Source organism: Cloeon dipterum, chromosome 1 (assembly GCF_949628265.1).
Source record: "Cloeon dipterum chromosome 1, ieCloDipt1.1, whole genome shotgun sequence".
NCBI lineage: Eukaryota > Metazoa > Arthropoda > Insecta > Ephemeroptera > Baetidae > Cloeon > Cloeon dipterum.
In genome coordinates, this window is record NC_088786.1 from 7,813,311 (window position 1) to 7,827,262 (window position 13,952).

The following is a 13,952-nucleotide window of genomic DNA, read 5'->3' on the forward strand; positions in this document are numbered from 1 at the left end:
GTTTGATGCTGGCTTCTTTTGCCAAGGCGGACTGCGATGCTGATTTAGAAGAATATTTCCAGGGATTAAATCCCAAGTAACCCTCAATTGTAGTTTCTAGAATTGAATTAACCATATGCGATTAAAATTTTAATTTTTTAAGGGCTCGATTCATCTGAGAAATTCAAACATGATTTAGAGCACATAAATTTGAGAGAGTCGGTTAAAACCTCTTTATTTAAAAAAATTATGTAGTGCTTTAAGGGACACTAGAATACGTTGAGAACTTACAAAAAAATAATTTTTAAAATTATAGTTTTCTTTTACTAAAAATCACTTACAGAGATTCAGTTGTGCCTAATCACCAATTAATAATTTCTAACCAGTATAGCTTTTGCTCAATATGTAATCATTTCCTATGTTTTTTTTAATCAGAATAGTAGCAAAAATGTCCAGTCTGAATCAATGAAAAAAATTGCACTTGGGGATTTTTTGTATTCCAAGGCTAGTTTTCAATGGCTATTAAAAAGCGACTTATCATAAAAACAAAATGAGAATGTTGATTAATTAACAAGCACTGCAGACATGGCAAACATGACTCATATTTTTACACATCAGATAAAAATATGAGTTACAAAATAAAACTTGAGATTGCACATATATTATCTAACAAATCTGAATGCGATAGCAGAATTGGACCCTATAAAAGGATAAGTTACTGCTGAGGAACGATACTCAAATTCATAAATCAAAACTATGGAGACCTGGATGCGGATTGCCCTCTGTTTATTGTTGGCTTCTTTCGCCAATGCTGACTGCGATGCAGACGTGGATGCTTATATTCAAGCATTAAGCAATCCGACGAGCCTTCAACTGTGGTCTCTAGAAAGTAAGATTCTGTATTTTATCATTATCAGTCAGTGCCAAAATGTTCAAATTTCAAGTGTTTGATTCGTCAACAAAATTCATTGCGGATGGTGTCTTTGAGCTATCATTTATATACCAATTCGCGAATTACGACCAATGCTTGGCGGTGAATGGTCCTCAAGCAGCGGACGGACAGCCTAGATTCATTGGACAGTACTGCTTTTTTGATGCTGGCATAAGGATTCCCTTAAACGACATTAATTCTAAAAACGCCTTACAATTGCAGCAGAATTTGAAGTATTTTACAGATGTACATATAAATTAATCAATATTTCAGAAATGATTGTTACTCCTGATTTCTTTGTTTAGTTTCGCAAAGTGAAAACGGCCACTGCAGACAGTGAGCTAACTCTCCCATCATTTTGGGGTGTGTGTGCACCATCATCGTGTGGCTCGGATGGAGTGAAGCGAGTTGCTGACTTCAACATGCAGATTTTTGCAAGCACTTTTGGTTCCGAAGCAAATACAACCATTTGGCCAAACTCTTGCTACCACAATAATGATGGTTCCACGGATTTGGACGTAGCATCTTGGTGTTTCATGTAATTTAAATGGGGACAAAATTTGCTAGCAATTATAATTATTGGCTATCTTTCAGCGCATTTGTTTCTCTTCTCGTTGTCTTGATAGGCGTGTCAACTTTAATTGAACTAATGTTTCCAACGTTTGGTAAATATTTGTGTATTTAATACCTCACATTAGGTCACGATATTTCAGGGCTTCAATCAATTACCAATGCATTTTCCCTTAAGCAAACTCTTGTAAGGGATTTAATGAGGATTCCTAAAGGAAATGTCTCTGGGCATTTGGGATGCTTGCACGGAATGAGAACAATATCTATGCTTTGGGTTATTTTAGGCCACACCTATAGCATTGCCATAAGTTTTCCTGTGCAAAATTTTGCGTCTTTTGCCCCTAAGGTACTTAATAAATTATATACGTTGATCAGTTGTCCAAAAAATGTATATAGTAGTTTATGAAACAATGGTTTATGGCACCAATCTTAAACGGTTTCTTGGCTGTTGATACATTTTTTCTGCTGAGCGGACTGCTAACTGTGTATGTTCCTTTGATGGACCTGGCGAAGGGTAGAAAATTCAACGTGATTAAATACTATCTCTACAGATATTTGAGGTGATGCAATTTAAGCACTATTTTCTTCTTTTAATCGTTGTCCTTGTCAATGATTCAATTCCGATCAAAATTTTTTTTATTGTGTTTTCAGAATCACCATCCCTTTTGCTATTGTCGTTTGGTTTATGTCCACGGCATTTATTTACACAGGCAATGGACCAATCTGGCATGTCGGCTTCCCCCCTGCCGGAAAGTTATGTCAGGATTATTGGTGGGCTAATCTACTGTACATTTCGAACTACTTCTTTGAATTTGTAAGAATAAATTTAAGTAATTATTGTTATTTACAGTAGTTTGAAGTTTATTATAAGAAAATTGCAACACTGATCTTGGACATGTGTAGCAGAGAATTAAATAAATTTCTAGTGTATGTCGCACACTTGGTACCTCTGCGTGGACATGCAGCTTGCTCTCTTAGCACCCTTGGTTATTTACCCGCTGATGCGATGGCCCAAACTTGGCCTTATAGCGATTTTATTTCTCACGCTGGGATCGGTCGCTGCCGTCTTTGCTGTCACTTATACTGAGGGTTTACCGTGGACATCACAGTTCAACGTTGAGTAAGGATGGTTAATTTCAAAGACATGTTAATTGCTCCAAAGGACAGTAATTATTCAGCGCTATTTCAATATTTATTATTGAAACATCATAAAAGGAACTCCCAGAAATTGATAAATAGCGCAGCTTTACATTTTCTTATCAGTAAAAATATCATTTTTTATTATTATAAAATCAAGAGTGTATTTTTATTTACGCATTGATTCCAGTGCTGCCAAATCAGACCGATACTGGAACGTCATTTATATAAACACGCCGATGAGGGCCTCGCCGTATCTGATTGGAATGGCCCTTGGCTATTTTCTAAGTAAGAAGCACTACGTGTCATTGCCTAAGTGGGAAGTAGCCTTGGGATGGTTTGGAAGCACGGCTCTTGCCCTTACAGTCATATTTCTCGTGCTAATTCCTAATTCAGATGATTATGTTGAAAACGCTGTAGAAGCTGCATTCTACAGCAGCCTTCACAGGCCTGCTTGGTCCATTAGTCTATGCTGGATAATTTGGGCTTGTGTCAACGGCTACGGAGGTATGATAGAAATAAATGAAATCTATCTCACTAACAATGCTGTGTAGGATTTGTTAACACAATTTTGTCCTGGAAATTTTTCATCCCTCTAAGCAAACTGACTTTCAGTGCCTATTTGGTGCACATGACAGCAATGAATTTATATATCGGCCTTCGAAGGACTCCATACTTTGTGTCACACATTGAAAATGTAAATAGGGAATATTCGATTGATTATTTCGGGTCTTAAAAAATTAATTTCAGTGGTACCTGTTTTTCGGTTTTATTATTCTTACTCTTCCGTATGCCATTTTCCTTTACTTGGCGGTGGAGGCACCATCAATGAATTTGATGCGGCTGGCTTTCAAAAAACGGAAGGCTGACACAGGTGTGCTAATTTGAATAAAATGAGAAATTCAATATAATTATGCTGCTGATCTGTAGCATTTGTAGCTGACAAGGCCAATAAATCACTTGAAAAAGAAGCCTGAGGAGACGAACATATTCCTGCACTGCGGAATAAACTTGCCATCTGTTTAAAATCCATATTTGTATTGTAAACTATAAAATTAAATCTTTATTATTCAATATCAGTTTATAAGTTAACCATGTAAAGTAGATATTCAAGATTTTTCCGAAATAAATCAATTAATTAAAAATTGATTTCAGATTTCAAGTCCATTAATAAAATTATTGACGCACAAAATATTTATGGATCTCGTTATACGCACTTATTTGCTCTTCAGATAATTCAACTGACGCAAAACATCTGAGATAGTACATATTATCAAACAAATTTCAATCGATAAAAATCAGTCCTCTTTAAGTATTCGCTTCAGTGGATTGAATTCGATTTCAAAGTCCTCACCATGGATTTTCGGACGGCAGTTCTGCTTTGTTTGATGCTGTCTTCTTTTGCCAAGGCGGACTGCGATGCTGATTTAGAAGAATATTTCCAGGGATTGAATCCTAGTAACCCTCAGTTGTGGTCCCTTGAAAGTGAGATATTATTTTTTTAATCATTTCGCTATTGAAAATTTAATTTTGAAATTTCAAGTGCTCGATTCATCTGCGAAATTCATGACGGATGGAATTTCTGAGCTCACATTGCTTTACAAATTCGCTAATTTTGACCAATGCATTGCTGTGAATGGCCCAAGTGGACTCAACGGGAATCCTAAATTCACTGGCCAGTATTGCTTATTTGCCGTTGGCCTACAGCTGCCCTCAAATAATGTTGATCTTGCGAATGCTGTTGAAATGCAGCAGAATTTGAAACAAATAACAAAAGTAAATAGCATCTATATATCATGAGCTAATTTATCATCATTTTTATTATTGCTTTAGTTACGCGTAGGAGAAGCGAAAACTGCCAGCGAGCCATTGGTTTTGCCATCAATGTGGGGTGTGTGCGCTCCGTCTTCTTGCGGCTTGGAAGGCGTCAAGCGGGTGGCAGACTTCAATACGCAGCTTTTCGCAAACGTTTTAGGACTCAAAGCAAATACGACTATGTATGAAAATTCATGCTACTACGAAGGATCGTTTGTTTTGGATGCTGCGGCCTGGTGTTTTATGTAATTTAAAATTCATGGCATATTTTTTATTTTAACGTAAAATATTTTTAGAGCGTTTGCAATATTGCTTGCTTGCCTGATATTGGCGTCGACTGTATTGGAAATCTTTTATCCAAAATTGGGTAAATATATGTTACACATCTGATATTTCATATTGTTTTGAGGGTTTGCAGGACAGCAACCATTTTTCAACGCCTTCTCTCTAAACCAAACACTAATGAAGGATTTAATGAGACTCCCCGAGGTCAATGCTCCCGGACATTTGAGATGTTTGCACGGAATGAGAACCATGTCTATGGTTTGGGTTGTCTTGTGTCACTCCTATTCCATCGTTACTAACTATGCTGGACACAATTTGGCTTCAACACTATCTAAAGTAATTAAATATATAATTTTACTAAGAATTGATCTTGGAAAAGCCAAAATACAATCGTCTAGTTCCCAAGTCAATGGTTCATCGCCCCATTACTGAATGGCTATATGTCGGTTGATACGTTTTTATTACTGAGCGGACTGTTGACTGTGTACATTCCTTTGATGGACGATTCAAAAGGGAGGAAATTCAACGTGCTTAAATACTATATCTACAGATATTTGAGGTTAATTAATTTAATATGAATAAAATTCGTGTCTGTTAATCCCAATAAAAATGCAGAATAACCATTCCATTAGCAGTGGCCATCTGGTTTGTGTCCACAACGAGCATTTATTTCGGAAAAGGTCCAACCTGGACTTTAGGATTTCGTACCAGCATGCAAGTGTGCCGAGAAAATTGGTGGGCAAATATCCTCTACATCTCGAACTATTTCTTTGACTTTGTAAGCAACACAAATGATTAAAAAAATATTTGACTGAACAGACTGTCAAATGCTCTATAGTATTCTGTTCAATGAAATATTTAATTGAAAGAGACAGCTCATAAAACCAATTTTCCAGTGCATGGGGCATACTTGGTACCTGTGTGTGGACATGCAGCTTGCTCTGTTGGCGCCGTTGATTATTTACCCTCTGATTAAATGGCCTAAATATGGCCTGGTTGCAATTTTCGTTCTCACTCTGGGCTCGATTGCTGCCGTATTCGCTGTTACTTACACGGAAGATCTGCCGTGGACCTCACAGTTTAACGTCGAGTATGAATAATATCACATATAACGTGGCATATTTTTTCTTAATGCAATAGATATATCAGACAGCTCTAAATAGAGCATAGTTCAAATTTCATTTGAATGAATTTCACAAATGCAGATTTAACATGCTGACTCTTATATCTCCACTGTAAATAAAAACTATCAAATTTGCATTTCAGTGCTTCCAAATCACAACGTTACTTGGAAATTATTTACATAAACACGCCCATGAGGGCCTCACCGTACCTAATCGGGATGGCCCTTGGTTATGTCCTGAGCAAGAAATACCACGTTTCAATTCCAAAATGGGGAGTTGCCCTTGGATGGCTCGCTAGCACTGCTCTTGCACTTTCAGTGATTTTCCTCATTCTCATTCCGTACTCAGAAGGCTACGTTGAAAACGCTCTCGAAGCTGCATTCTTTTCTAGCCTACACAAGCCAGCATGGGCTCTTAGTCTGTGCTGGATAATTTGGGCTTGCGTAAATGGCTACGGAGGTAACAGAACACTGATATTTCTATGCAGATTATAAAATAACTCATTTCCTTAGGATTTATTGACAAAATTCTGTCTTGGAAATATTTCATTCCCTTAAGTAAACTGACTTTCTGCGGATATTTGATGCACGCTTCCGCTATTACCTTACACTCGAACCTTCGTAGGACTCCATACTTCATATCGCATTTCCAAAATGTAATTACTTATATTTTAACCAGTTCAATTGAATTGAAACAATTTGTTTTGCAGTTGTATCTTTTTAGCGGTATTTTAATCCTTACTCTGCCATATACTATTGTCCTTTACTTGGCAGTGGAAGCACCTACGATGAACCTGATGCGCTTGGCTTTTAAAAAGAGAAACAATGTTACAGGTATTTTATTTTTTTTATAACTTATAATACATAGTAAAATTTAATTTGTTTCTTTCTTTACAAATAATAGAACCAGTATCCCGTCAGATTAATAAATCTCTTGGAAAGGAAGCTTAAAGTGAAACAATGCATATACAGTACTGGGAAAAGTGGGAAGATGTCAAGGATTTTACCAGAAATAAAAGGATGAACTCTTAAATGCCATATTTGTTATTCATTTAAAATAAACATAGCCAAAAAGAGAGTTAAAAAAGTTTTCAGTGTCTCAAAAAAAATTATTTTGTCATATTGCTTATCAGCACGTGTCATTGGGCATTCCAATCTCTCTCTTGATAGCTCCCCACATCAGTATCAGCATTACATAAAAAATATTGAGGCTATTGATACTCACATTATGAATTGATTTATATAGCGTTTTTACCCTCGACAAAATAGATAAAAAATAAGTTGGTCAATGAATTCTGCCCAATTTCCCCACAAGGCTTATCTTGGTTTTGTCAATGTCAAAAAATAGATAAAATAACTGGGGATGATCTTACTCTAAAATGATTAAATACAAAATCATGTTTGCTGAAGCATTATTTAAATTAAACTACTGCAAATTCCATTCTGATTTTTTTCTTTTGAAGCTAGCTACTGTGCTATATTTTATTTATTCTTACGTGATGATATTATGGATTTAAAATATCAAATTTCAAAGCCAATAACTAACTCTATACTCTATGGAAAAATTCATCATATTTCCTGGGCATGGCTATAAATTGGTCAGTTTAAAATTATTCTTTTCATGCGGGGAAAACTCAAGGAAAGTGGATGAGATAACAATTAACGAGTTTAAGACTGTCTGGTCATTGGTTTGCACTTAAGATAAACACAAAAATGTGTCTATAAAACCCGAGATAAATTTGAATTACCTTATAAATCTGATGTTGATAACAAAATATGGACATTTGATATATAAGTTGAGGCTGTCGCGAATCAAGGCTCTGCTATACCATGGAGAGTTGGATGCGAATTTTGTTCTGTTTATTGTTGGCTTCTTTCGCCAATGCTGACTGCGATGCTGACTTGGACGCATATTTCAAGGGACTGGATCCCAGTGAACCCGCAAATCTACAACTGTGGTCTCTGGAAAGTAAGATATTATGCTAAATATTTTTATTCATCTGCAAAAAATTAATCTAATCGCGTTTTGTTGAAGTGTTTGATTCATCTTCTAAGTTCCTAACGGATGGAGCTTTCGAGCTAACTTTTCTTTACCAATTCGCAAATTTCGACCAATGCTTGGGTGTAAACGGTCCGAAAGGAGGGGATGGCAATCCTAGATTCACCGGCCAGTATTGCTTATTTGATTTCAAGCTAGAAACACCCTCAAATAAGGATTTTACAAATTCTCTTCAAATGCAGCAGAACCTACGAGGACTAGCCAACGTAAGTGAGCAGAAAATACAGAAAAACATATTATTTACTTTTATTTTTTTTTACAATAGTTAAACTCTGCAAAAGTGGCTGCTAACTTGGGAATTCCACTATGGTGGGGCGTTTGTGCACCATCATCGTGCGGCTCTGACGGTGTAAAGCGAGTAGCTGACTTTAATATGCAGTTTTATGCAAACGTTTTTGGTGCTAAGGCAAATACGACCATACTGAGAGATTCATGCTATTATGAAGGATCCATGACTTTAGACGCAGCTTCCTGGAGTTTCATGTATTTTTAATGTGTTTTTAATTGGCATGTTTTATATTTATTGTTTTTTTCTATATAGAGCGTTTGCATCGATTCTAGTAATTTTGATAGTTATGTCGACTTTATTAGAAGCGTTTTATCCCAAATTAGGTAAAAATGGTTTGTTTGTAAAATCACATTTATTCGCAAATTTCTATAGGACGAAATTCGTTTCTCAACGCATTTTCCTTGAACCAAACCCTCATGAACGATTTAATGAGACTACCCAAGGGAAACACACCCGGGTATTTGGGATGCTTGCACGGCATGAGAACTGTGTCAATGATGTGGGTCGTCTTTTGTCACACCTATACCCTCGCTTTGACAAATTATCCCACTCAAAATTTGGTGACATCAATGTCTGAAGTAATTAAACTATACCTATGATAATGATAAGTGTTTAATCAAAATGTGACACCAATTTTTACGTCTAGTTAACTCAACAATGGTTCATGGCACCAATACTTAATGGCTACGTGTCAGTTGACACGTTTTTACTGCTGGGCGGACTGTTGACTGTATACATTCCATTGATGGATCATGCGAAAGGGAGAAAATTCAATGTGCTCAAGTACTATCTCTACAGATATTTAAGGTGAACATCTTTAATATTGATTATATTCAAGGACAAATGATTCTCATACTGTATAATTATGTCATTTAACATTTTGCAGGATAACTATTCCATTAGCAGTAGCTGTCTGGTTTGTTTCCACTGTAAAGATTAACTTAGGAAAAGGCCCTTCTTGGTTTATTTTCTTGCGTCCTGCAATGGATTTGTGCCGAGAAAATTGGTGGGCAAATCTTCTCTACATCTCAAATTACTTCTTTGACTTCGTAAGCAACATGTTTAAAATGATTTGATTGAGCAGACTGTAACTAAATGCTCTATAGTTCAATCAAATATCGAAATGAAAGAGACACAGCTCATATAAAACCAATTTTCCAGTGCATGGGGCATACTTGGTACCTGTGTGTGGACATGCAGCTTGCTCTGTTGGCGCCGTTGATTATTTACCCTCTGATTAAATGGCCTAAATATGGCCTGGCTGCAATTTTCGTTCTCACTCTGGGCTCGATTGCTGCCGTATTCGCTGTTACTTACACGGAAGATCTGCCGTGGACCTCACAGTTTAACGTCGAGTATGAATAATATCACAATTAACATGCCGAGTCATAATAAAAACTATCAAATTTTCATTTCAGTGCTGCCAAATCACTACGTTACAGGGATATAATATACATAAACACGCCCATGAGGGCCTCACCGTACCTAATCGGGATGGCCCTTGGTTATGTCCTGAGCAAGAAACACCACGTGGCTTTACCAAAATGGGGAGTTGTCATAGGATGGCTCATCTGCACAGCTCTAGCCCTTTCTGTATTATTTCTTATTCTCATTCCATACTCGGAAAGCTACGTTGAAAACGCTCTGGAAGCTGCATTTTACGGCAGCTTGCACAAGCCTGCTTGGTCTTTATGTTTGTGCTGGATAATTTGGGCCTGTGTCAACGGCTACGGTGGTAAAGTAAAATAGAGATATCGCATTTTGATGTAAATTATGAGTTGCCATAGGAGTTGTCAACAGCATCTTGTCGTGGAAATATTTCGTCCCGTTGAGCAAACTAACGTTTGCTGGATATCTGATGCACGCGCCGGTTCTAACATCACATGCGGGCCTTACCAGAACTCCTTACTTCGTGTCACATTTCGAAAACGTAATTTTGCATACAACTGTTGGGTTTAATTTACTTAAAGAATCGTTCTAGTGGTACCTTTTTAGCGGAATTTTATGCCTCACCTTGCCGTACGCAATTTTTCTCTACTTGGCGGTTGAATCCCCAGCAATGAATTTGATGCGTTTGGTATTTGGAAAGAGAAGAGAAGGTATTTTTATATATTACTATGAAAGCCTCACATTTTAATTGTTAAATGGTACAGCTGATCAGAGCAATAAAATTATTGGAAAGGACGCCTAAGATGAAACTAAAGCAGCTAAATTTGAAATTCGACATTGGCAGCATTGAAATTTAAGGATATTTGGTGGATGGAAGCTAAAAAATAAAATATGCTTAAATACGGTTACTCAACGTGTTTCAAAAAACCTCCTATTCAACTGCAGGGTCAATCTAAGGTAAAAATTCAGGGTTTGAATAAAGGGCAGAACATTTTTTAACGAATAAATATTTCGGGTTGAATTCTAATTGAATCATTTCTAAAAATGATTTGCCATCTAGCAGAGAAAAGGTGGATACACAAAGCCTAGAAAGTGATTTTATTAGAGTTTGTAAAGCAATGCTCTGGACTCCTATCGCGCCGAGTGAAGCAAGAGAATATTAGTCGCCCACATTTAGTCAGCCGTTAATTAAGTGGAGCCGTAAATAATGTGAGCGACGATGATGCACTTTCTCAGAAAGGGGAGAGCGCGCGGCAGTGATTCAGCAGCTGATCCATTTTGTTATCTATCTGCAGCTTCCGTGCTCCAGCGTTTAATGATTTTTTGTCGTAATTAATCACGCGCGCGGCGCTCGCTATGGAGAGAGATGAGATGGTCCGCCGCCGCCGCCGCGTGGTTTATTTTTGAAGCGGCGATGGGCTCATCATACACACACACACACACACACCAGCAGCAGCAGCATCAAGGTTTTAAAGCGCGCCGATGAGTAATGTGCGTGAAATGCATCTCTCGCTCGCACACACACTCCACCGAAATAAATGAAGGCGGCTCCTTCTCCCGCGAGGCACAAGTCGTTTGTCTTCGGGGGCTGATTGGCCCCGCCGACGACGAGGGGGAAACCGCTCAATTAATTAGGAAACGAGTGCAGTGCCGCCGACACTTGTTTGAATTGTAAACAGCGCTCCCATTAATTTCTTTTCCTCTCTCACTCGCGCCTAGAACCCTCGATTAATTTCGTTTGCTTCCATGCGCGACGCTGCAGTGTTGACAGCCTGTCAAAATGCACATTTAACACGATTAGGGCGAATGAAAAAAGAGCTCTGCGCCGTTCAGATTTGTTTCACCTCATTTACTTTTGCGTCCAAGTGAGATTTCTGTCGTAAACCATGGAAAGAACATGCAATTTTTGCTTAAAATCTTAATTCACGCTATATTGATCAACACCGTAAAGAAATGAAATTATAATACAAAAATATGGCTTTAATCCTTCGAGTGGATGGCGGGAGTAGTGCTGTATCTGCTTACAGAATTTAGGTTGAGGCAAAATGCTAATTTAATTTGAGATATACATTATAGGTTTTGAAATGCACCTTAAAATTTGGGTTATCCAAACGGAAAATTAAAAAAAACGTTCAGTCTATTAAAAAATATGATTTATTAATATAGTTGGTGAGACAACAAGATTATTGATATAGTCTGAAATTTTTAAACCTATTGTTGAACCCCATTTGGACTTTTTTTGGTTTATTGTCCAGGTTTTATAGAGGTTTCAAACTATCCATGTTTGACGAGAAAATGTGAGTGTGTGCAATTCGACCCTTTGAAAGCCATCAGGGTGCTAAGTATGTGCCCAAATTGTCGTTCCTTGTAAAATTGCAGGCATATAATATCAGATCAGTGGAAACACTCCTTTTATAACTATGTAATAACACAGAATTCAAAATTGTTTTCTGATTTTGAACACTTTGTTAAGGATACTCACCGTCTGCCGCACATGAGCTTGTATCTGTTTATCCCACTTGGAATTTGTTTCATTTTATTTTTTAAGGTAATTCTCTGCTTAACTGAAAGTTACAGACGATAAAAAAAACTATCAATGGGGAGACGGGTCGAAACGAGAGCGTGCGACGCAGGAATGAATTGCAAATGGCCAGTGGCTTTTCCTGGACGTTCTAGTTTCGAATTTCATTAATTGCAGGTTTTGCTATTTAACGAGTATGCAAATGCACGCGTGTAATTAGATTCTGCGGCTTTGAGCTTTCCAGCAGCAGCCTCGGTGGCAGCGCGCGCGCGGCGCCGAGTAAAAAGAGCCAGAGAGAAGTGAATTAATGCACACGAAACTGCGCTGCTTAGCGATATCGCCTAGAGGATATCCTTTTTATCGCTCGTTTGAATAAATTTCCAATTAAAATAAGTTGCAAGCCGTGGTGCTCCTGGCGTAAAATTTACTTAATCCCTTATATGAAAACGGCCTTGCCGCACTTTTCTGCGAATTTCGCCACATCCATCATCCGCCAACTGGACTATTTGACGTTATCCACTTTACTGTATTAAGTTTGTAGTCAAAGGGCAATTTATTTCTCATGAACTAAACTAAATTGAAATTGTACATATTGTTTTTTTACTTAATATCCGTTCTCAAGGATGAAATTTTTAGGCAGCGTGAATGGTACTATCTACGCATTTGAAAAAATATCTTAGATTTGACAAAATATCAACGAAGATATTTATTATTACCATGGTTTTTTATCAACGTAATGCTGTGTTGTGAGGCACCGGTGCTCTAGTTTCCCCCTACAAATTTTACTTTATCCATAAGCGTCCCCAAAACTCGATCCTTTTTCCTATCCTTTGCACTTTCCCATATAATATGTATGCACATTTTTTTAAACGAACACTGACAGTGTTATAGCAAATGAAATAAATTAATTAATTTCTTACCTTGTTTTCATAAAGAACAGCAAATTTATTTATTTATTTCTGTTAACTAACTAAATTTAAGAAGAATAAATTTAAAAAAATTGCGTACTTAAATAAAAAAGATATATTTATTTTAATGTAGAAACTAAATTAACAAATAAAGATTAAAATTTTTATTAAAGTTTAAAAACCAACAGAAAATTATTTAATTCAATGTAAAACTTTATTATTTTATATATTTTCTTTTACTACATATTTAAATTTATCTTTCAAATTATAATTAACATCTTTCAATTTAGAAAGACGAAGAAAATTCCAAGCATCTATGTTCAATATTAATCTTCAGTTTTATTTAAAATTTCAATGGAAAATTAAAAACAATATTTTGCTCTTATAATAAAATTTCCCCCGATTAAAGTTGAACTGGCACGTGAAGATGAAAGTTTGTATAAGATTTCAAACAGAATATTTGCTCGTGAAGAGAATCCAGTAAAAAAATAGTTAAAAAAAAGTTTGAATTCAAATACATTTTCCTTCGGGTTCTTTGGTTCCTCAAAAATAATTATTGCAGAAAATTATACATTTTAAAGACATAAAATTTTTCAAAGCAAAATACAGAGAGGGGTTTTTAACTAAATTGGAATCCGCCTGAAAGTGACCTTCAATCTCTAAATTGAAATGCAATAAAATAATTTAAACCACTAAAATGGTATGTTATTGGATATAAAATATGTGTGAAACCATCACAATATTATTTTTACTAAAAAAAACTTTTTTTTCCGACGCCAATAATCCTGCAAAATTATTAAAAAAGGAAATAATATTGGTGAAACGACGAACATTTTCAACGAAAGGTCGGATCGTTGGGCCACCTGTGGCTGGAGGCGCAGGGAATTAAATTTTGGCGGCGCGGAGCGGGAGGGCGCTGCGGCGGCAGCCGCCAAAGGTGCGATAG

At 36.7% G+C, this 13,952-nt stretch overlaps 4 protein-coding genes across 4 annotated transcripts in view; all 4 read left to right on the forward strand.

Annotated features, from left to right (window-relative positions):
* The window catches only part of LOC135947973 (cysteine-rich motor neuron 1 protein-like), a 220,935-nt gene that overhangs the window by 141,308 nt on the left and 65,675 nt on the right, over positions 1-13,952 (forward strand). The gene's annotated exons all lie outside the window — the stretch shown is intronic.
* On the forward strand, positions 375-3,594 carry LOC135934657 (uncharacterized). The gene is given in 8 exon segments (XM_065476567.1): positions 375-1,156; positions 1,216-1,448; positions 1,505-1,826; positions 2,407-2,600; positions 2,808-3,124; positions 3,172-3,314; positions 3,368-3,491; positions 3,548-3,594. Coding segments are annotated over 8 exon segments (1,629 nt in total). The 5' UTR covers positions 375-907.
* Positions 3,176-6,895, forward strand: LOC135933932 (nose resistant to fluoxetine protein 6-like). The gene is made up of 14 exons (XM_065475353.1): positions 3,176-3,314; positions 3,368-3,491; positions 3,548-4,102; positions 4,161-4,393; positions 4,451-4,677; positions 4,729-4,799; positions 4,842-5,053; positions 5,116-5,276; positions 5,333-5,495; positions 5,614-5,807; positions 5,984-6,300; positions 6,354-6,496; positions 6,551-6,674; positions 6,745-6,895. The coding sequence occupies exons 3-14, from the start codon at positions 3,973-3,975 to the stop codon at positions 6,789-6,791; spliced, it is 2,022 nt and encodes a 673-aa protein (XP_065331425.1). The 5' UTR covers positions 3,176-3,314; positions 3,368-3,491; positions 3,548-3,972; the 3' UTR covers positions 6,792-6,895.
* On the forward strand, positions 8,421-10,485 carry LOC135933931 (nose resistant to fluoxetine protein 6-like). Its single transcript, XM_065475352.1, has 9 exons — positions 8,421-8,511; positions 8,561-8,766; positions 8,835-8,995; positions 9,075-9,237; positions 9,350-9,543; positions 9,607-9,923; positions 9,976-10,118; positions 10,170-10,287; positions 10,342-10,485. The coding sequence occupies exons 1-9, from the start codon at positions 8,475-8,477 to the stop codon at positions 10,377-10,379; spliced, it is 1,377 nt and encodes a 458-aa protein (XP_065331424.1). The 5' UTR covers positions 8,421-8,474; the 3' UTR covers positions 10,380-10,485.